General features: G+C 41.8%; 1 protein-coding gene across 1 annotated transcript; it reads right to left on the bottom strand.

Moving 5' to 3' along the window:
• Positions 1-1,884: 1,884 nt before the first annotated feature.
• Positions 1,885-22,716, bottom strand: rbm38 (RNA binding motif protein 38). Its single transcript, XM_080496542.1, has 4 exons — positions 22,346-22,716; positions 20,720-20,843; positions 18,363-18,417; positions 1,885-3,409 (listed from the first exon to the last, which is right to left on the bottom strand). The coding sequence occupies exons 1-4, from the start codon at positions 22,553-22,555 to the stop codon at positions 3,070-3,072; spliced, it is 729 nt and encodes a 242-aa protein (XP_080352668.1). The 5' UTR covers positions 22,556-22,716; the 3' UTR covers positions 1,885-3,069.
• Between the last annotated feature and the right edge of the window lie 645 nt (positions 22,717-23,361).

Here is a 23,361-nt window from a genome sequence, read left to right as displayed (position 1 = left end):
TGAAAAACAAACTAAACATCCTATAATCTTCCTGAAATATGTTGTAAGTGAAAACACACCCACTAAATGCCCTGTGTTTATTAAAGGAATACACATTTTTGCTTCAGTATAAACAAAACATAGACGGTTTTCATAAATTGTGCTTTTTCATGCAGAGAACAAATTATAAAGGAAAAATGAAGGATGAAGATGAAAGCCATAAACTATTTAGTTTAGCATAAACACCAACGTTTGTTGTCTGCCTGTACATTTTCTATATCTTTATTATATTTTACTCTTAGTTTGCCATTTCCCTTTGCCATGATGACATCTAAGGATATACATTTAATTAGCGCCACATACCTGCTGCTGTAAACAAAAGAACCAAATGTGTATCAATCCTCTGCTGAAAGTAGTCCCAGCAGTGCTTCCTGCAGAGAGAGAAAATGACAAACAAATGACATGAATGCAGAGAAAATAAATGACAGATCAACCCATTTTCTGTCAGTTTGCTGTAAATAAAGTCCTCTTGGTTCATGGTCAGTGGAAAATTGTTTTTATTTCTTCTGACAGAAAAGTAGAAAATGAACCACAAAGTGTTGTATAATTCATGAACTGCTGGACCTGACAGCCTATACCTAATGCTAAATAAGACGTTACAGTTTATTTGTTGTCCCCAGAAGTAAATAAGTGCTTTCTATAACATATCTGCTAATGGGGACAAAAATAGAAACACATTTTTTTCAATATGCTGCTAAATAAAAGTTCCAAACAAGAACAACAAAACTCTAGGGAGAAAAATATCAGTAATTGACCAAAGAAAATGAACTTAAAATCAGACAGGCTGCCTTGCATTCATTGTAAATAAAAACATAACAAACACATCTTTATAAACTAATTGTCTTCAAGGTTGATAGGGTTTTTTTTTTTTTTCTTAGCATAAACACTTTCTACTACCAAATCTTTAAAATCCATAAATCTAAATATCACTCCATCCAGTCTTGCCAAGGTCAAAATAACAGTTCAAACTGACTCCAGGCAGGCTATAAGTATATTATTGTTTATTTTTTTGGTCGGGAAACCAGCACAGCTCAGCTCCTCGTTTTCACACACTGATTTTCACACAAATAATGAAGGTGTTAATTGGAGAGTTTACGAACTCCAGCTTCCATTTTCTGGACCCCCAAAAATCCCCCGGAGAAATAAACATGAAGCAAACCCTGCTGAATGCTCTGTGAAACCAGCATCCCTCTCTGCTCAACATTTCCAGCTCATCAGTGTAAAGTATCAGTGTGACATCAAAGAAATGTCAGTGACTCATGAGTGACTCTGCGAGCTGCTGCTCCAGTTCATGCAGCGGCTATTTTGTCAAAAACATCATCCTTTCACTCTGAATTAATGTCTGGGCTGGAGGTGTCATTGTACTTTTTTTTTTGCTTTTGTCAACATCAATTTATTTTATTGCTTGAGTATGTTTTATTTGCACTGCTCTGAAAACTTTTTATTGATGCATTGACAATAAGCCTGACATTGACTTGACTTTGTTTCAAAAACTGTTTTCATTCACTTTTATCTGTCCCCATTTGCTCTCAATTCTTTTGGGCTTTTTTTGTTGTTTTATCTCGATGTGGAATCTGCAGTTCTTAAAGCAGCTGTATTAAAAAAAAAGAGAGGCTTTTTTTCTAAATCAAGCATGGGGAGCCATTATCACCATATGAGCATAGAGCCAAGATTGGAGTGATAGCTTTAAATAAAACAAATAAAATAACTGCATGTTTCCACTTAAAGCCTAATATATTAACAATTTTACAATTATTATCTGGTTAAAATAAGACCTTTCTTCACTTGTGAAATAACACAAATTAAATCAAGGACAGGGAAAAAAGCATTACAAATTTTAGTTTTATTTTGCATATTTGTTTAAAATGTGACGTATGGCTTGGTTTAAGACTACTAAGCTGATGCCGCAGCACCGACAGACTCCAGTTTCATCACGAAAGCTTCAGTCCAGATTCGGCGGCTGAAAGAAAAAAACAAAACAAAAAACGCACAATATACAAACGATGCTGAACAGTACAAGAAGTTTGAGAAAGGAGCTCCGTCTTGTCACTGACGTATTCTCTTTTTCTCAGTCACTCATACACACACACACACAGACACTAAACAAATGCATACACACTCCCTACATCCAAACACATTTACTTGACAAGTACTGATGACTGTGTCACCGAGTATCGCAAACAGCCCGCACAATGATTACATGGAGACAAAAGTAACAGGTCCACAGAGCTCAAAAAGCAGCCATGAGAATTTTAGATGATGAATATTGTGTTTGAGTGTTAAAATATTTCTCTTGTTTAGCAGTAGCAGAACATATAAAAACAATAGACCAGTGTTGCCTACCTTACACATGCTAATCCTCAGTCACCGTTATTGCATAATCTGTGATAATCACCACATTATACCTTGCCAGTGAAGGATAAAGGGAAGAGAAGGGGGTACAATAAACTTTTTTTTTTTTTTTTTTCCCCATTTGACATGAGAGACTAATAAAAATGACAAAGTGAACCGGGTACCGAGAGAGATCTCTAAGGCCATAGACACAAAGGTAACCTTGAAGAGGAGGTAATTGGACCTTCGTTCCTGAAAAGAAGAACTGTCTCTCAGCTTGGCCAACGTCTAGCTATCAGTACCGAAGAACAAAAAAAAAAAAAAAACCTAGAAAAAAACGCAGTCGCAGCATCATGTCGAACAGACATAGTTCTCATTGTCTTTACTCGCTCTGTGGCATTCAGACGGCTTCCGAGGTCTGGAGCAAGAGAGAAACATCCAGAAGTTTACCAGTCGACTGATTCCAGACAGTCTCCGTACATGAGGGACATTCAGTGTATGCTGATGATGGTAGCAGTTAAACATTTTCCTTTACTATCACAATAATAACATATATATAGATATATATAAAAGAGGAGACGAGAGTGCTCTTGAAAAGCCCTTTGATTACATCACACTCTCGTCCATTTATCCAGTCTCCTCCTGACGATGTCGCTGGTCAACAGTCACGCTGTTTGGCGTCATCAGGCCGGCCGCCGCTCACTGCATGCGGTCAGGCTGATGCAGGGGGTAGTGCAGGAAGGCCTGGGGGGCCAGAGCGGCCAGGGGAGGGTGGATGGCGGCCGGAGGCGTCGAGGAGGCGGTGAGAGTGGGCGCCACCGCCGTGCCGGGGGAAAAGCTGTAGCTGAGGTAGCCGGCGGAGGGCGACGGCGAGGGGGCGTAGGGGTACTGCTCCAGTCCTGTGGGGGCGTAGGGGCTGTAGGCGGAGCTGTAGTCCACGTAAGGGGAGGAGAGAGCTGCCGCCGTGGGGCCGAGGTGAGACTGCAGCAGCACGCTGGGCTGGAGGAACCCCTGGGGATACAGGTACTGCTGGGCCAGCCTGCAGGGACAGGACAACAGACAGTGGCGGGGTATTACGTTGTTGTTGGGGGACGATCAGCCTTTAATCAAAGGTTGTAAACCAAAGGAAATAACACACAACAACCATTATATGCAAAAAAGTTAAATATTCCACAAGTCTTTGGAAAATAAATGAAAAAAAAAGTTTTTTTTCTTCCCCGGATGACTTGTATAGAATAAGGTTCCCCCACAAAAAATAACAGGAGACCCCTCAAGTTCTGCTTATCTACATGTTTCACCTGCTTGAGGTAAATGGACTTTACTTTATTCAGTATTTTTCCCAACAAAACTTAAAAACAAAATTTTGAAATTGGAAAATAACCAACCCAGCTTCTTCAACCAACTCAACAACAGTTCAAACTGTTTTTTACTAGTTGTTTTTACTACTTACCTTTTAAAATACTTTTTATTTTATAAGTCTCTATTCCTTCAGTGTATTTGGTTGAATTTTGTATACGGCACAATTTCCTTAGCCTATTATATTCTATTAAAATAATAGATTCTATTCTATTCTATCATTACTTTTTTTTTTTTAATTCAGCACCAACAAAATATTGAGTAGTTTGATGAGAAAAAGTAAATATACCAATTTGAAAATGCCCTAATGCTAAACTACCATACTCAAAAAATGCAGTCCTGTTCTGAATGTTGTCTAATCATATTATGTTGAAAAGTGGAACTGAATAACAATGCTTGAAAAGTGTCATATTTAAAAGTATTCTTCAAAAAGCAACAACATTGTTCCTGCTCAGACACACTTCCCCTGATCCACAGGCAGTAAAGCAGACCAGATCACAATGGGAATGATGCAGATGTGTCACATGCATTATGTTATAATGTTATCAGCACAAATGCTTTTTGTTTTTTAATATCTAAATTTCACGAGACGGTATGCTGAGGTGGCAATTGACTGGTTTCACAAAATCTGTAATTAAAAAGTAAATCAAAATCTGTGAAAAGCAAAAATGAAAATAAATTAAGATAACAGGTGAAGCTGAAGCCCTTTGAGCCTGAGGTAAAAAAAAATATATATACACAAAAGCAATGTCAGGAAAAGTGTGTTAAATGTTAAATGAGAGAGCCCTAATGTTCACACACATGCAGTGTGGAAAAGTGGCCTTTTGTGTTCCCTTTTCGTCATATCCGAAATACTGAGTCCTATTAAGAGTTTCTCCTCCTCGTTTAAGAGCAATTATCAGCAGTGTTGCCTTAAAATAGACTCCCTCCCCTGTGTTTAAGTTTAATTAGCACACAGCCTCTGAAAATCCAAACGAGAAGCTTTGATCCAAATGAAACTTTTAACGATGAAACACTAAATTACAAGAAATGACTTTAATTCGCTGAGGGCAGGATTCGCTGGAGGCTGCATGATACCATCAGGAAAGTAACACAGTACAAATGCTATGTCAGTGTACCTAAATTGAGTTTTTTTGGGGGGCATAATTACTTTTCTTGAGTATGGGGGTGGGGTTTCATAGATTTTAAAATGTGGTAGATAAGACTCCACCACAATGAAAAGACATCTTGTTTACAGTAAGAGGAGGAACTGGAATAAAAATGTCCTCGGCAATAAATCCTTTAACCATCAGGAAACCTAATTACTGAAATGTTAAGCGAAGCCACAAGAGCAAAGAAAAGGTGAGAAGCAAGATTTATCATGAAGGAAGCACATTGTTACAGCAAATAAACAACGGAACAAAGACAAACTTCCCAAGGTTTTCGAAGTGTTTCAGTAACTAAGTGGCTGAAAATACCGACGGTATACAAGACTCAGAGCAGGATGTCAGTAGCTTTGACTTTCTCAAGTATAAGTATAGGTGATTTATTTATTCTTTTACTACGTGTAGATCATATTTATCTAGATCGAGTCTACATAATGAAAATGCAAGTAATATTTTTAGCATCTGAGTCGTGTGTGAGTGAATTTACCATAAATTTTGTGTGTAAAAAACACACAGTGAAAATAAAATAGTCATGTCGCACTGAAAGAATGACATTACAATGACTTCAAAAATTTAGCATTATGGCGAGTATTACAATAACATTAACTGTGATTTATTACATCTTCCACGGCTGACTATGTCTCCAAAAGAAAACTGTATCATCTGTTTCATCCAATTAAAGTTTTCATTTTGTTAGTCACACTTTTTTTTTTATTGCAGCACAATTGGATTGTCAAGCAGAGACTCTCATAAAATCCTGTCATAAATGTCACCCACAGCTGAGAAGTTTATTTATACAGAATAAAAAAAGTCAATACGTGACATCTGTGTGTTGATAGATTATATTGTGATCCTGCGCTGTATCGATTGTTCTCTTCTGCTCCAGTTATTCCTGCATGTTGTCTGTATTTCTTTGATAATGTGTTTTTTTTAATTGTACACCTGTACACACACGCACACGCACACGCACACGCACACACACACACACACACACACACACACACACACACGCACACACGCACGCACACGCACAGACACACATACACAGCCACAACAGATGCACTCAGTGAGACTGTTGCCACTCAGTGGTAATAATCAGAGAGGAATAAGGCGCTCTCCTCTCCTCCTGTATTCAGTCACGTCATTGCCCGAGGCTGGCCACTTAACCTGAACTCCCTGAGTTACATCTGGCAGAAGCAATGGCGATCATATCGGGTTACGACGCGACGCTTAAGTAAAAACAAGAGAACAAGACAGTGTTTAACGCTCGCGCGGTCGCGATACGCGCCTGCAGCCAGACCCATTAACCCGACGCTAACCTTGTCACCGAGTGCGAGCAGGTGACGGTAGCCGCGAGAGGCGGCCTGCTACCGCTGCCGCCTCCGCTGCTGCCACTGCTGCTGCCGCTGCTGCTGCTTACCCCTAAACACAGCCCGAGTGAGGATCAGGTGTGCTTTCACAACAAACACTGAGGCCGTTGCTGTTCACACCCACTTCTGCTGTATACACAACACAGAGACACACAGCACGGTGTGTACCCAAGGCCGGCCAGGATATTGCAGTGCCCATATGTTGATGTCAAACCCATTTGACCAAATGTAACTCCTCCTTGAGCTTGTTTTACCCAAATGTGTCATGCCGGGGAGTCGTCCATCTATCTATTTTCTTTGGGAACGGATAGTGACACACAAGACACAACCGACACAGGTCGCCAATCTATCACAAGACTAAAACAAATAGACGCACTCACAGCACATAGTTCGGTGATACCGATGGGATCAACAAATTAATCTTTCTATCATGGGAGGAAACCAAATAATCTGCAGAAATCCAACCCGGGCATGACATCATGCAAACTCTGCACAGAAACGCCATGAGCCTGAATCTTACTGTGAAAGCATGTTAACCACAATGTCAGTATTTTCTTCCCTATGCCCTTTTGTGAGATGAGAGTTCTTCATCATTAATATTTACTGAATTAACAGATGAACGATGACATTGTTACTCAGGCAGTGTGTTAACCCTTTAAGCCCAGGGTTATTTTCTTATTCTCCATCTCCAGTTTCTGCCAGCAGCTGAAGACACTTAGAAGGCTCTTCTCGAAATGCATTCAGTTTTGATGTCCACAAAACCAGGCAGATATTTAGAATCTGCCTGGTTTGCCAAAGCCAATGAGTCAGTAAACGCTGATGTTTCTGAACCTGCACTGGAAAGTTCTCAACTGTAGTTCTGCCAACTCTGATGCAACATGAACGAAACGGAGCAACTGTAACATCCACTTACATTTTCACACTGCTTGGTGGAATAGCTGCTCAGAAGTTGTCAACATGAGGACAAAAATTATATCCACTTAGTTTCTGTTAGGATGCATGGTAGAACTAAATATCTTTGCACCAATGCCGATTATAAGGCTCATTACATTGATATTTATGCTAACTGCTAGATTACGGAGAGCTTATTTTATGGAAGTGCCAAATCCGTGGTAGCAATTCCCTTGCCAACAAAGATCTGCTGCAAACGGACAGCGTTTCTGACGCCTGTCACATCCTGTCGCCCATCCGCCGTCCTCAGCAATTCCAGCCTTCAGATTTAAATCAAACTGCATTGCAGTTTGTTTGCACCCGACAGGACCCTCGACCCACTTATCTGCAGAATCGGAATAGCAGCGTTCAAACTTTTCACTAATAAAGTATTCGTTGTCAAGGCTGCATCGCAGTGAAAGGATTTTGAATGTCCTACATAGAACTATTTGTTTAGAAAAAAAAAATCTTGTGAAAATAATATTTGAACATTGGTCATTTGGCAACCTGACTATCGCTACAATCTGGTTAAACTGTTATTAAATGATGATCAAAACTTAAAAACCGTTGACAGAAGAAAGCACCAAAAAAAAAAAAAAAAAAACCCTCAGACCAAAATGATCATGCAACCAGAACTTTGACAAGATAATTTTGTGTAAAATGCCACAATTTTAAAAAGAAGCTGAGGCTGATGACTGCCCCTGCATCCTCGACCCCTCTGTAGCTTAAACCCGGGTCTCCCTGAGCAGAAGTGCAGTGTCATTTCCACGGCTGTGCGCCGCTGCCCGCATGTGCGCCGGCCTGACGGATACAATGTGACAGCGGCATCGTAGGAGAGGAGGCTGTGCCTCGCCTCTCCCCTCGACGCGCGTGGCATCATCGCTGGCTGTCAAATAACACATTTATACAGTATATGTACACACACACACAAACACAAAGAGATCCAGACAGCCAGGCATGCAAAACACGAAAGCTCTCCGTCAATTAATCACATCCAGGAAAAGACCCGACATGCAGGAAGTACATGTAACCTGCGGGTTGCTTGTCATCGGTTAAGCAGCATGGATGGATGTTCTGAAAACTAAAATGTGTTTACAGACAAGTTATGGGGGACATATTGTGTCTGTGATTAAAAATCCCAAAATCTGAGGTTTTCAAGGTGAGGAAAGGTTAAGGTGAGTTTCAAGGTGAGGTGACGGATGAGTTTAGTGCAAGTAGGCAAGAAGTTAATGTAAATCAATACAATGTCCCCAAATGACAGGAAAACACAACCTCTGTGTGCATTTTTGTATTTATTACTACTCAGGGGACCTACATGTGTTTCCACACATGCATACTGTTCTCTGTGGGGGAAAAAAGCAGGTCTTCATAATGAAAATCATCACATACTGAAACTTTTTGGTTTTTATATATATGTAAGTTAATGTAAGACGAGCAAAGTCCCTGGAAGGTAATAAATACATGGTGTGTGTCTGTGTGTGTGATGTGGGTTCAAGCGTGGCAAAGCTAATTGGCACAGCTGCATGGGTGTACGCTCACTAACAGACCCATGAGAGCAGAATAACCTCCGTCGACTCCCCCTCTCCCTCCCGCCCTCCCTCCATCCCCTCCCTGGGTGCACTCCCTTACAGCCATCTTCCGCTGCCGCACTCCCCCTCAGTGTCCTTCCTCAAAACCAGGCTGTGGGATGAAAGAGATAGGATGCACTGCCTAAAGAGCAGAAAACCCCCCCCCAAACATCCGAGGTCAGGACTCCTCGGATGAGAAGTGAGAGATGCTGAGAGGTGAAGGATCAGCCATCGCACGGCCCTTCCTCCTGCCTTTAGGACGGCCTCGCTTTTAATAGTTCAGATGAGTGATGCGCGGAGGGTGATTCAGTCAAACACACACACACACACACACACGCACGCACGCACACACACACGACCCTGCGTCCTTTCTGGATAAACACACACGGCTTGAGGGAGGGTGAGTGATGGAAAGGCCGGCATCGGCGCTGGACACTCAGTTCTTATGTCAGAAAGCAAGGAAGACATCGACTCAGGGTTTATTCCAACAGGGTTGCGTGCTCTGAACAAAATATGAAATAATTGATACGGTGGCTGAGTATGATCACGACAGTGTATGCCATGATCATTCAGTGTATCTTCGATTGTTTATGCTTGAAGTGTCAACCCTACACATGAATACACTCTGCTCGCGATGTAGAGAAATGCAAATAATTACCGTCACATGCTCACTTGTTGCTCGCGCAAACAAGCATTTATACATATATATAGGTATTTATGACATCCTGTTCTGTCCCCAAATGTATGCGCTTTATTTAAAGAAAGCACCATTTTAATAAAACTGTTTCTATTATGCTCCTGGGAACAAGCCGGACATGTGTTACTACGCATTTGAGCTACTCTGCTTATTTTAAATATGTCAGTTTCAAGCGACAAGAATGCCTAAATAACCAAACAGAAAAAAAAAATAATCCCAATGCTTTTTTCCCCCCTTGGGTCCCATGATGTTTCAGCTAGATGCCAATCATTTAATGGCTGACAGCACAAAACTGTGGTGACATGACATGCACCTTTTCATCAGTGTTTTGACACACAAGCATGAAACAAGGAAGTTTTACTCATCGTCTTGCATTTGATTTCATCATTTCATAGAACGTTACACCATTTTTTAGCCTTTTATTATAAGTGCAAACAAAGAAATGCGGGTGTTGGTTTTGTTTGCACTTTCTCCTCCGGCACCAGCATTTATTATACATCCTAACCCATCCGTGAAGCTTCATGTCAAGTTCCAGAATAATGTGCAGAATATACATGGGGGAAAAAATCAATTTACTTGACACAAACACAATGTGGATCTTATAAACTTTGGTACGACAGTAAGTTTGGCTGCACGGTGTCGCTCTCCACTGTATCTGCAACAATGTCCCTCAGTGTGCAAGAACATTTTCCTTCGACGTACGCCGAGGCTGCCTTCAGGCAGGAAATAAACAGGCAGAGATTTCTGCTGTTGTTCTTGTAGCGTTCATGTACAAGGAGAAAAGTTTGGCATCTAAGTAGATAAACTACTGTTCTGGTGCAGCACTGCTGTTGCGCGCATCCTCGCATCATTTCCTGCTGCTCCTCTATTGGTTGTTCGTCGTTGTAGCAGTTTATTGAAGATTACCGTTAGGCTGCAATGACACAAGATGGTTGTGCGCGAACCCCCTTTGAGCAAATGAAGCAAGATCAGCGTTGTCAAAAATAGTCACTCTGGGTTTGTATTAGTACCCTACAGGCACTAAAGGCTGCCTGGATTAAAACATAGGAACAGATGTCTTCAGAGAAAATATGCAACATGCTGATTACAACTACAAACCCACAAAACGGTCAAATATTCATACATTTGATCCCCGATGGGGGATCTTAGAGAGGGTCAAATGATCTCGTCTGATGAGGCCAAGTTCATACAGTCGCTTTCATAAGAAGAATACATTGGGTTCACTGACTACTTTGCTGGGATTAATATACCAAAGTAAAGAACTATTGTGTCTTTTTACATGGCAAAAGATTGTATGTCCTCTAGTTTCTTCATTTCAGGCTCATACTTTGTCAATATGCAATTTTTAGAATTCATTTTATGTTGCTTGTGAAGGTTCAAACTAATGGACTTAAATTTCTACCACAGTCATGCAAAATGTTTCAAAACAATGGGAAAACATGGCCCCTGGTTAATAATTGAACAAATAATTTTTATTTACCATCATATTTCGAATTCAAACCCTTAAATTGTCTGGCTTCTTCAATATAACAGGGAAGACCTCGTCACAATCGAATGGAGGTGTTTGATAAAAGAAGATATGTGACTGAATGAAGTTCAAGTTTGAGCAACCAAACAATAAATCATGTGAGTAAAAACAAAACCAACCAGAAAAATTAAAAAAACGTAATGCATAAGCATAAGCAAAAATGTGAGTTATCCTTCACCAAACAAAATAGATTCTTCCTGCACAGCGGAAAGATCCAAACATGATCTTTTTACCTTTTTGAGACCTTTCATCCAAACACAACTGCTTCTCCTAATTGGGTCCCAGGGCAAAGACTATTATTCACCCGAGGGCTTGTCGTCTAACTAAAGCCCCTCGGCAGCCATCGGGTGACATACAGGCTGTGAGGGAGGAGGGAGGATGATTGTTTGGTGACAGAAGAAGAAGAAGAAGAAGAAGAAGAAGAAGAAGAAGAAGAAGAAGAAGAAGAAGAAGAAGAAGAAGAAGAAGAAGAAGAAGAAGAAGAAGAAGAAGAAGAAGGGCAAAGAGGAAATGGAGGAGTGGAAAAAAAAAAGATCAGACAACATTGAAGTGTCGACGACGACGCAGATTCATGATTCACTCACAATTCATTGATACGCAATAAACGCGTTTCACACACAGGAAACGAGGCTCGGCACCACATCGGCGCCCGAAAGCTTCACTAAAACCAGCCGCCCGGCCACAGGTGTGCTGTGACTCTGTCCTCAGGAGGAAGTGACATCCGCCCCCCCCACCACACACATACACACACACACACACACACACACACATACACACACACTACTACTGCCACCTCAAACAGCCTCAACACAGGCTTCTGCTGCCTCTCCTTTCGCTCTCTCAAAAACAACCATAGCGTTTCTGTTGCTTTTTAAATATATCGCCTCTCTGCGTAGAAGCCGTGCTGATGCAGGGTGCTGAAGGCAGACGGCGCGCAGACAGAAGTCGGCCACAGGCGACAGATGCCCCCCCCTCGTTTGAGAGCATCCCTCCCACGCCTCCCCCGAAACCTCGACTCAGCTGTACCTCAAAGCCACATTTGGCATCAACCCGTCCTCTGTCCTCTTAAAACTTTAAGCAAATATGGCGAAGCAGCAGACAGAGCTGTGCTCTGTTTGAGTTTATCTTTGATATTTGCTGTTTACTGGGTGAGCTTATTTGAGCAGACAGAGGCAGAAGCCCACCGGGAGCCCCACAGTGACAACAAGAGAGGCGAGGCAGAGGCAATGAGAGACCTGCAGATATATTTAGGGTTAGTTTTCAAATCATTAGTTTGGCATTTTGAAAAAAAAAAAAAGAAGAAAAAAAACAGGAGATGTTTATTTTCTTTTCATGCTCTGAGACGGGGTCATTTTGTCTTTTCTGTGCTTGAAAGGGTCAGACTGTTGTATATTACATCAACCGCCCCTGACGCGTGGGAATCCACGAGTCCTGCCCTCGTAACCCGCCGCTGCCACAAACTGTACAGAGAGATGGAAGCAGCAGCTCGTTCTTTCGCCGTTCCACAGATCCTTACTAACGCCAATGCTGCCCTCATGTACTGATGATACTCACAGCCCAAGTCTGTGCAGCGATGTCTGAGTGGGAGTATCAAGGTTTGTGCCCTCAGAGAATCAGAAGTGAGGCTTTCATTCAGAACGGCTGTCAATCACGGCGTTATATCTTGTTTTATTGGAGATGCAAACATTGTGGCATAGAAGATAGATAAATTGATGAAATCCCAATTCATTAGAAAAATGTGGGTGGAAATAAACCTACGCATAAACGGTAATAAACCTATGCATGACATTGGAGTCACTGGTAAACGTCAACTTTCTCCTCTCAGAGAGGATATGTAGTCACACCCTGTCACAGGGTGTCAAGTCACTCCATGAAGACAAACCCAATGTGATCTTTCGATCATGACCTACAGTTCATCTCTCCGGCTGAGGGTGGAGATGCAGACCGACTGGTAAACAGAGAGCTTTGCCTCGTGGCTTCGGTTCTCCTTCACCATGACAGCTGGGCACACTGATCGCATCGCTGCAGCGACTTGAGGTCGGTTTCACCATCCTTTCCTCTCATCACTTGAGCAATCCGACCCCAAGACACCAATATTCCCGTTCAGACATACGACGAGGGCAAGGCATCCCTTTTAATGGAGAATGAAACCTCGCTGCAAGGTGGCAGGTTTAAAAACACAAGTTATTAATGACAGCCAGATACGGCGGCGCTCTGCTTGATCTGAGGCTACATGAAAAACACATGAATAAATAAGCGGATAATTACAACTCCTTTGAAACGTGCGGAACGTTAACATGCGACGGTGCTGTTAAGATAACTAAATGGAACTTGAAAATGCTCCTGATGCACCAAAGGTCTTGGCAGACATGAACTGATGCAGCAGTTAAACTCATCAGATTGCACTTTCACAAACTACTTTGCAAGTAAATCATCACATACTACGTGGGCTACGCGGGTAGTACTTTGTAGGTATTTAAAGGTGATTATGTTATGGTGTTATTGGTCAGAAGGTCTGAAGCCTCTGAACTAAAATTAGTTTAACAGCTCTGTTACAACATAGCAAGAACTTTGCACATAAAAACTATGACTGTGTTTTGTGTATTTTCTGTACCTTTAATAATACTTTGTATTACAAATCCAGTGTTGTTTTATAGTATATTTATATACTATACGTGTGTTTATCACTGCAAAGAAGTTGGATTAAGAAGAGAAAATAGAAGACATTCCTACTAAAAAAGAGACCTACTATCATAAAGTATGGATATTTTAAATTGTTTAAAAAAAAAGCTGAGTTTCAGGATACATCTTGAATTGACCCATATTTCAAAAGGTAAAACCAGAGAAGGCTTCTATTTTTTTTCTCAAGAACCCAGAGCTGCTGAAACCTTGTGCAATCCTTCTAGATGTTCCAAAAATAAAAGTCCTTCATGATGCCAAGAGATGTTTGAAACTGACTGCAGTCATACTGATCATGTCAAAGACACACTGAGCCTCAGAGCAGGCAGATGTGAGCTGAGGCGAATTCAGCCGTCGCATGTACAAAACCTGGATAACCTGACGCTTTTGCATTCTCTGAGGTCTATTCATGTCATGTTTAAAAATAATCTATATGTATTCATTATTACGTAGTCTAAATCAGGTCAAACCTCCCAGACAACAGTCTCCACCTGTTCTGCAGCCAGACAGTGGTGACAGTGAAAGTAGTAATTCATAGTAGACAGTTTCGTGTCGAGAGAAAGTGAATCAGCCACTCGTTCTTGCAGCTGCGCAGCACTGAGACCTCCTGAGGGTAACGCAGTTGAAGATATTGGTTTCATTTCCTCTTAAATAACAGATTTTTTCCCCCCCCAAAATACCCCAAACCCTGTTTACAGGTCACACCTCTGACAGAGGGTTACACGTCCAATTCAAAAATATTATTGTGGTGAAAAGCAAATGTGTGCAATGTTGCAGATAAAAATATCGAAAAAAAGGAGTCCACCCAGGGGAGAAGATAACTATGCAATAGTGCAACTCAAACAAACAAACAAAAAAAGACCCAACAATACATGTTGAGTTATTAAACAGATGAAATCAACATAATGAATCACAGAAGCATCATGGATCCCAATGGGTTAGATAATTCCTCTTAAAATTTTATTCAAACAGTGAAACTTTTATATTTTCACTTGATTACACTTCTTTGGTTTATTTTATTAATACTAATAGCTTAGAAGACAAAAAATGTACCTCAAAATATCATATTAGATGCTTTTCTTTTTTTATCCATCAGAGATAACCATTATTAAAGAATATTAATGTTTCAATGAGTTTAATATACCCGCACTAATATAATATAATATAATATAATATAATATAATATAATATAATATAATATAATATAATATAATATAATATAATATAATATACAAAAAACAGAATGCAGGTCAGAGCAGATGAGAGTGCAGAAAATGTTGTGTTGTTACTCTGGCCACATTTTGTCATATTTTGTTGTTTTAAATTCCATAATAGCTGATAATTTCACTCCTTCTTTGACTAAACATGTTGCACACTGTTCTGATTTACAGGTTATAGTTGATGGTGACACACGGGTTTGTAGTGAGCAGCTGCTACAACAGCAGCAACATTCTGTACATTAATTGTTTTGTGCGTAAATTCAAAGGCGCTGAGTTACACGCTGCATTATAACGCCGGTGTCTGAATGCACAAGTAAAAATGAAAGCACTTCAAACACCCACTGCAGAGACTTTGTGTCTGATATTAGTACGAGTTTGCAAAATGCAGGATTCTGACTCAAACCCAGACTTGACCCATGTACAGTATACTGTCTTTGTGAGTTAAGAGTACAAACCACTACAATGCCAACAATGACCTATTTTAAAGTGAGAAAACAGGATGGATCAATTAATTTTGGTCTGTGTTGTTTGCTCAAGTAAGTCAAGTTTTAATCACTTTCACACCAAACTGATCTGTAACAAGCTACCTAATGTTTGACTTTGTGGGAGTTTCCACACCAACAAACAAGGTGCCGCTTGTGATGATGATGCGTTTGACTACTGGATGCGTTATATAGTCCGCCGGTGTGCCAGGTGATGTTTTCACCTCTTCTGTTTCCGCCCGCCAAAGCGTCAACTCCTCCCGAAGGCTCAGATTAAGTGAGCAGCTCCATCAAACGCTCACTGTGGGAGACTTTCTATCATCCCCTCATCACTCATTCATGGCCTCATCTGGGTCAGCCTCAATTCCCTCATCACTCATTCAGAAATTGAGGACTGCAATATTAATAGCACTCGGAACAGTTGGGGTTTTTAATGGACTTGTCTGTAGCCGCACAACGTGAACTTGTCAGTTGTCGGAAAGTCCCAAGTTAAGAGATCTCTTCTTTAAAACACAACATCTGTTAAAATATCTCTAAAATATACAGGTACAAGCTCCACATTTCTGCCAAGCAAAAGACTAAAAGAAACATTAACATCAAAGAGGCTGAGCGCTCCTTCCCCCAAATAGCAGCAATTTGATTTTGAAAGGACGCTCAGAGAGTCAACAGCACGCCCACACGCAACAAAACAGAAAATCAAGCAGACAGCTGTGATGGCTGACAACCCCCTCATCTAAGATCACCTCGGCAGCAGCGATACACTCGAAGCTGAATACGTGTCGTCGGAAGAGTCATTCCTGCTCCGCTCACACAGCAACACAACAACTGGGCTCGGCCCGCAGTGTCTCCAACAGCCCTGGAGATGAATCATCCTCCATGTTTCACTCTGGAACTGAGTCACTGGCGCTTTTCAACCGCGTTCGGAGACGAGATGAGGCGGCCCGGCGACCGTCACCGTGTGGGTTTCACTGAGTTTCCCCATCAGGCCGAAGTTCTAATGAGAAACCACCACCCACCGCACGGCGCTCCAGGACATAATGACGAGTTCCACTTGGCCGAGGAATTCTGCAATTTGAGCTGTTGAGCAAAACCTCTAAAAGCTCTGCACCGTTTGAAGATTGACGAAGATTGTGTATAAGATGAGCGGAAATGCTTGATACAGCTAAAGGATTGTGATTTTCCATTGCAGGTGATCAGCTAGAAATAACTCCATCGGTAACATCACACACAAACAGGAGGATTCAAATGACAAGTTTTGAAGGGAAATATCAAATGTATTGTTAAAGCAAATAAATCGAGATTCATCAAGGAAGAGATCAGTTGCAAGGTCAAATTTGTGGTAAAAACAAGTGCAACAGAGATTTAGAAGAAGATTGCAAGAATTAGGAAAAGGAAAAATAAAGTTAACGTTTCACTCTGGTGATATGAAGCATAATGTGTAATTCTAAGCAATGTGTTCATACATTTTTTTTTTTACTTTACCATTTTAATGAATCATACCATTGTGTCGGCTGAGGGTATTTTTTTTTCATGAATGAAATATGGCGTGGACTCAAAAAGAGACCATGGAAGAGCATCTTTCCTGGAGGCTATATTGTTTTCTGACTTGTAACGTTGAGATTATAGTACAAACAATTTGTTATAGAAGCAAATGGATACGCTTTACATCCTGAATGGTCAGACCTGATGAAGCCTTTCAGAGGATAAAACCGATATTATACAATTAACTTCTAGAAAATCAAGAGAAAAATGAAGTTAAATTGTCGGATCTGACCCATTATTCTCTAGAAAAGTATTAATTCTGAGCCGTATTGAGGATCTCATAGAGGTAAAAGTACAACATAAAACAACACATATATATAATGCTGCAGAATGTTGAATATGAGCCCAACAAAACCCCTGTGACACACCTCTACATCTACTGAATAGATAAACACTTTTTTTCCCCCCTGATTCTGAAAGGATATATCTTATCAACATGTTTAATCCCCTGGCTTTTCTACTTCAAGCTGACATTTGATGTTTTGAGTGAAATATCTTGACATTTATTGGATAAATTGCAACAACTTCAGAGTTTATCTTCAAGCCAGGATGCTCGCTTATGAATTGAAATACGTTCAACACTTTTTCATGCAAAACTACTGGCATTCTCCACAGTCGTACTTTGTATTAAAGGGGATTTATTCAACATTAGCATGCGACACATGCTTCTTCTCCTATATTTTACTGAATAATTAACTATCATTTTAATTTAAGGCACTTTAAACTTTAGATTTGTGAAGTTTAATATTATTATGCTTCATGTTGCCTCAAATTATTGTTTGAATTGTTTAGTGATTGTCAGCAAGACTGACGATATTCTACTATTATTGGCATGCAATAAATATACTGAAATTTGACACATGTGCATATTAGCACTGCTATAGCCTTGTTTTCATTAATTCCCAACCAAAGTACCCAGTCGTGACCATTCACATTGTCTAAAGAAAACCTAAGACACCCAGATAATAAATCATCATCCTAATTTGGAAATATTACAGCGATGGCTGGCATGGTGTTAAAAAATCAGAAGACGTTATGTTGTGCCACAAATGTGGAGGAGTGCTTGTGTGATGTTGGAAGAAAAAAAAAACCCAAGGCATGAAGGGAAGTTTGAGTCAACGGTTTGTTGCCTCAGTGAAGCCCAACTCATGCGTGATAGAAATTTAGAATTGAGCTTTTCAGGCGTTTAATGGACCAGAAAGAGGTAGAGAGACAGAGAGAGACACGAGAAGAAAGCATCAAAACACCCAGTGCAGAAACAGACAGAGGGACGAATATGCAGACCCAGAATAAATGTCATTTATGCCGCGGCGACTTTTTCCTGCCCTCACATGGAAAATATGGCCGTTAAGTACGTCGACCTGAGAGCAGAGCGGGAGCGAAGGCTCACAAATGTCAAGGACGGAGGAGTGAGGAGGAGGCGGCAGGTGAGAGAGGGAGGTAGAAACAGTGCTATTGATTCTTCTGCGTCTTACCCATATTGCCTTTGAGCCCACGTAGGATGGACTTGCTGAACTCCAACAGAAAGACCTGTAGACAAAGACAAAGAGGGAGAGAGAGGCAGCGGCGGGGGGGTTATTTTAGCTCTCGGCAGCACAAACAGAGGAGACGGGCAGACAAGGACAGAGTTGCGTCTCTCCCTCCTTCGTCCCTGTTTGTTTCTCTCAAATGTTAGGATGTATACAGGAGTATCATAGACTCACTGCTATTCCCTCAGCGCACACACAAGCTCGGTGCACTCTGGCACATAATGATGCACTGCTGCTCACAAACATCTGTGACCTCGCTGCCTCCAGACCTCACCGGGAATCAGCTGAGGCTGAGTAAGACAGGAGAAACTTATCCTCCTCCTCCTCCTCCTCCTCCTCCTCCTCTGACTTAACTTCGACATTCCTCCAGCTATTCATTCCTTTCTTACTCCTCTGTTCACTGTACTGCCATGACTTCATCGCTCCTCCTCTCTTCTTCCAACTTAAATCTGAATGCACATTCTCTTTCTACGCCGGGACAAAGACGGGGAAAATAGACGCGCTGTTACTTATTGCTCTTAACAGTCCCATCCCCTCCTGCCCTCCGTGTCCTCGCCCCTCTCCTATTCTCTCGCACACAATAACAAAATACCAAGCGCTGCCAGCTCCCATCAGCCGCATGCTCGGGGAGTTGCGTCGCAGTGCTGGCCCAGGAATAAGGACACAACAGTCAGTTGTTGTTGGCGCCACTGTTTGTCAATCACACCTACACTCAACAGTATTCCAGTCAGCAAAGCCTGAACTGGAGCAGCGAGAGGGAAGCTGCCGTCAGGGTCTGCTGTGCACTTAGACGTGGGGGTGGAGGTGGTGGGGGTCTGGGGTCTGGGTGGGTGTGGGGGGGGGCATGCAAACGGAGCGTGTGCAGTGGTGGTTAACTCTCGAAAAGCCTGGCGGCGTGAAAGCTGTGTGCGTAAAACCCGAGCACACAAAGAGTGAGAGCATGGTGGGAATGAGCAGAGACAGCTGGTCGGCTGATGAGCGCACCAGTGGCTTCCCAACATTCATCTCACTAAACTCAGAGTTGTATTTGCAGACTGATTTGCTATCCAGCCAGTGAGTTTGCGGGTTTAATGCTGCCAGTGAGAACACGCCCAATTGGGAAGGAGCACATTCACATTGCGCCTCATCATCTCATTTCTAAATGCATTTCTTCCCATACTTTTTAATAGTTTAGCATGACTGAAAAATATATGACCTAGATATTCTGTTTGCAGGCTTTACTGTGGTTACATTCACCTAAACTGACACATGATCACTACCTGGTAACTACATACTTGTCGAGTCTCTTTTGGAGGCTTGTAGGATGTAGTGATATTTTTCTTAAGAATTTAAGATCAGAAATTCACATTGTAATTCTGAGCTGGTGTATGCACCGTTTCAGTCACTGGTTTCAAACATGAGGATCTGGGATGATCACGACGTGGGGGAAGATTTATTTTTTTTTCAACGTGAAACATTAGATTTGCTTGTTAAAGAAGGTCTAAATATACAGAAATATTTTCAGAAAATTAAACACTTCCCTTCTGTGTAACACACATTGTCACATAATGTATATTTCAAACAAGCTTCCAGTCTTTGTAAGCCACTGGCTGCCTGGAAGCAAAGAGATCACTCTACTAAATTATTTATTTGGAGTAAGACTTGTAACATTTCACGTCTTCACGACGGCTAACGTCTCCCACAGAAGGACTTTAAACAACAATTGACGGCTCATGTTTACACGTCTCTGTGCTGTCGAAGCCTGACGTGGTTTATTCCCTTTGTGCCACCGGCCTCAACTAATGTCAGAAAGAAATTTAATTCACGTTAGTGAGACACTGCTCTAGATATTCACCAAAGCATTAAAAGTAACTCAGTCCTAAGTTTGTTAAATATTTAATTCCCCCTGCTGCCCTGTGTCTTCATTGTTTGTGAGCATTCAGTTAAAAAAAACCCATGTAATTACATTTCACTAAGATTTCAACACTATTTTATTGTGAAACATTCAATAAAAGTGTTCTTTACTGCTGATTCAGTGATGTTTGCTTAGAAAATACGACATTCTGCTGTTTTATAGCTCCGTTTTGTAATTTTAAGAAGTGAAAGTATTTATTTATAACCTGTTTCTACATTCAAATTAATTATATGCCCAGGAGAAAGCAATGGGAGTATGCGGCAAACACAATAGGGAAGTACATAAAAACCACTCAACATATGGGTATATTTTCAAAGTCTTCAATAAAATGGGGAGTAATGAGAGTTTCATGAGGTAAGGTTTGTAGATATGATCCTGTTTCTCCTTAGCAACAATGAAACATGCATACTTGTCTGTGAAATGCGAGGTTTTGCTCCAAGGTACGCCAGGTTCACGTTGGCCTTCCTGCCGTCGATGATGGGGTTTGGATCTTTGCACGCCCGCTCCGCTGCCCCCCTGTTCACCATGGTCACCTGTGGATAGTGAAATACCGGTTAGGATCATTTAAATGGCAATTTTCTAATTTGAATACCAACTTCAGTTCTGGGAAAAGCAGAAGAAGCCGTTCTTCTTGTCTATCTCATTATGTCATCGGTTGTTTTTTGCAAAATGTGGAAGAGGACAATGACATTTTGTGTGTTGGGTGCAATCAGTGTGTTTTAGTGCTTCCTGTGGAGATTCAGCCATGAGTGGTGTGGGCTGATACGTAGGAGGTACATTTATTTTTTTTTGTGTGGTTTTTTTTAAGACTGCCAAGGATTAGATACTGAAATTTACCTTGAGGGAGTTGAGGAGTGGGCAGAGAGAAGTGGGAAAGTGGGTGATTAAGGTTAAAACACACAGATTGGCAACACTGTGCAGATACACTGAAAATACACATTTAAAAAAAAAAAACAACCCACAGCTGCAGACAGCTCGAGCAGCAAGAAGTGGGGCAGTGAAAGTAAAGAGGGCCACGTTCGTTTTCATTTTGCAGAAACAGACACAGGACTGTTATGCAAACACAGGCAAGCGGATGGTTTTAGATCACTGGAGTACAAGGATAAGGCGAGCTGAGGTGAAATCAGGGATGAAATGAGGCAAGGAAAAGCAGCAACAAACACATGGGTCAGCCCAGCTGATCAGCTCATTAGACCTACAGAGGCAGAGATGATGTGAAGCCCAACACACATGAATCTTCTTATCTCTGTGCCTCCTTTACACACAAACTCACAGGCCCTCAGACAAACAACCAAACCCATCCTGGCAGAGAGAGAGAGAGAGAGAGAGAGAGAGAGAGAGAGAGAGAGAGAGAGAGAGAGAGAGAGAGAGAGAGCGCGAGAGAGGGAGAGGGGGGAAGGGCTGAAAGGGAGGAAGTCACAATGAAACTACTGCAGCCTTATCTTGCACAGCCAACTGACATGTCACACCTCGGAGAGCCAGGAACCCCCCTTTCTTCCTCACACTGCAGAAGGAGACGTCTGTCCACAGCTGCTGCAGCTTATTAACCAGGGTGTGTGTGTGTGTGTGTGTGTGTGTGTGTGTGTGTGTGTGTGTGTGTGTGTGTGTGTGTGTGTGTGTGTGTGTGTGTGTGCGTGTGTGCGTGTGTGCGTGTGTGTGTGTGTGTGTGTGTCTCAAGTATTTGGGGAGTGCAGAGATAATTGATGACACACTTATAAGAAATAACCTGCTGCTCATGCCTCAAGCATGTGACTGCCACCGCCAGACACCCTGCACATGGCTGCAGCTCGAACAAAGTGGCAGTGTGTGAGAGTGTGCGTGTGCAGGGCAAAAAAAAAAAACTAAACAAAACAATAATAACCAGGAGATTACCAAGAAACACAATTAACAAGACAGATAAAGTCGCTTTAAACCCATTAAAGGCTGCAGCAGACACGATCTAGTCGTGCGTTCTTGTCTATCCAATTAATGCGATAAAAAAAAACCTTAATTAAGGACAATTTTACGCATCGGCCAGAAAACGAGATCAACTCACAAAGCCGTATCCCCTGGATTTCCCCGTCTGTTTGTCCGTGATCACCACCGCCTCATCGATGTCCCCGAAAGTCTCGAAATATTTCCGAAGTGAAGCGTCGTTGGTGTGATAAGGCAACCCGCCGACAAAGATCTTGGTGTAAGTTGTGTCCTTCTCCATTATTTCTAACGGAGCCCCGACCAGCTGACCTAAAAACAGCGGTGAACTCATGGAAAGGAACGGGAATCACGCACAAAGAAGAAGAAGAGGGAAAAAAAAAAAAGAAGAAGAGAGAAACCCAAGACAGCAGCTGGGTAACTTTGCGCTCCGCGGTCACCGACCGCCTACACCGACGACAGGAGCGCGTCCATGGCCAAACCCGCAGCCTCCCAGTTGCCTCATATACAGATATTTTGTTTGGACGTGTAGTCCTCCCGACAGGTGTCTCTAACCCTCTTGTCTCCTGTGCCGGAAAAAAAAAAAAAAAGAGAAAGTATTAAAGGCTGGGTGGGCGCTGACGTGCGCCTACTGCGCGTCTGGTCCAATTGGCGAGCCGTGCGTCTTTTCCCAGCGGCGCAGCCCGCCTCCTGCTCCACCCTGCGCGCACAGGAAACCCCCCACATGGCCGCTGAAATAATGAAACGAAACAGAGGAATTATTTGATGGAGAGTAGGAATAACCGCCTCTGTGAAAATACTGCTGACTTTTGATTCGCCTGAATGCGTCTTTGAAATAGGTTTATGTAAGAAGTTGGGATCAGAGGAACTGGGGCGTCATCAAGGCAATAAAACGTGTGAAATTCCGGGTTGTAAAAAATTCATGAAGCGACTGAGCTTTAAAGTCTCTCCCAAAATGCCATAAAGCTGAATATAAACATCACATTGGCTGTTAATTCCCTTTATATTCTTCTTTAGTTTATTATGTATTTGTGAATGTTTTTTTTTAATTATTATTATGGACTCCTATGTCTGCAATAAAGATGATGATGATGATTCTAAAGATTTCAAAAAAGGATTCTGGTTGATGCTGTTAATGTT

This window comes from Blennius ocellaris, assembly GCF_963422515.1.
Source record: "Blennius ocellaris genome assembly, chromosome: 5".
Lineage (NCBI taxonomy): Eukaryota > Metazoa > Chordata > Actinopteri > Blenniiformes > Blenniidae > Blennius > Blennius ocellaris.
This window is presented reverse-complemented; position numbering and strand designations above follow the sequence as displayed.

Coding starts and splice junctions, on each gene's coding strand:
- rbm38 (XM_080496542.1), bottom strand. CDS start 22,555: ATGAGTTCACCGCTGTTTTTAGGTCAGCTGGTCGGGGCTCCGTTAGAA. Junction 18,418..20,719: donor ACCTCGCATTTCACAGACAA/GTATGCATGTTT, acceptor CTTTGTCTACAG/GTCTTTCTGTTGGAGTTCAG. Junction 3,410..18,362: donor TGGGCTCAAAGGCAATATGG/GTAAGACGCAGA, acceptor CTGTCCCTGCAG/GCTGGCCCAGCAGTACCTGT.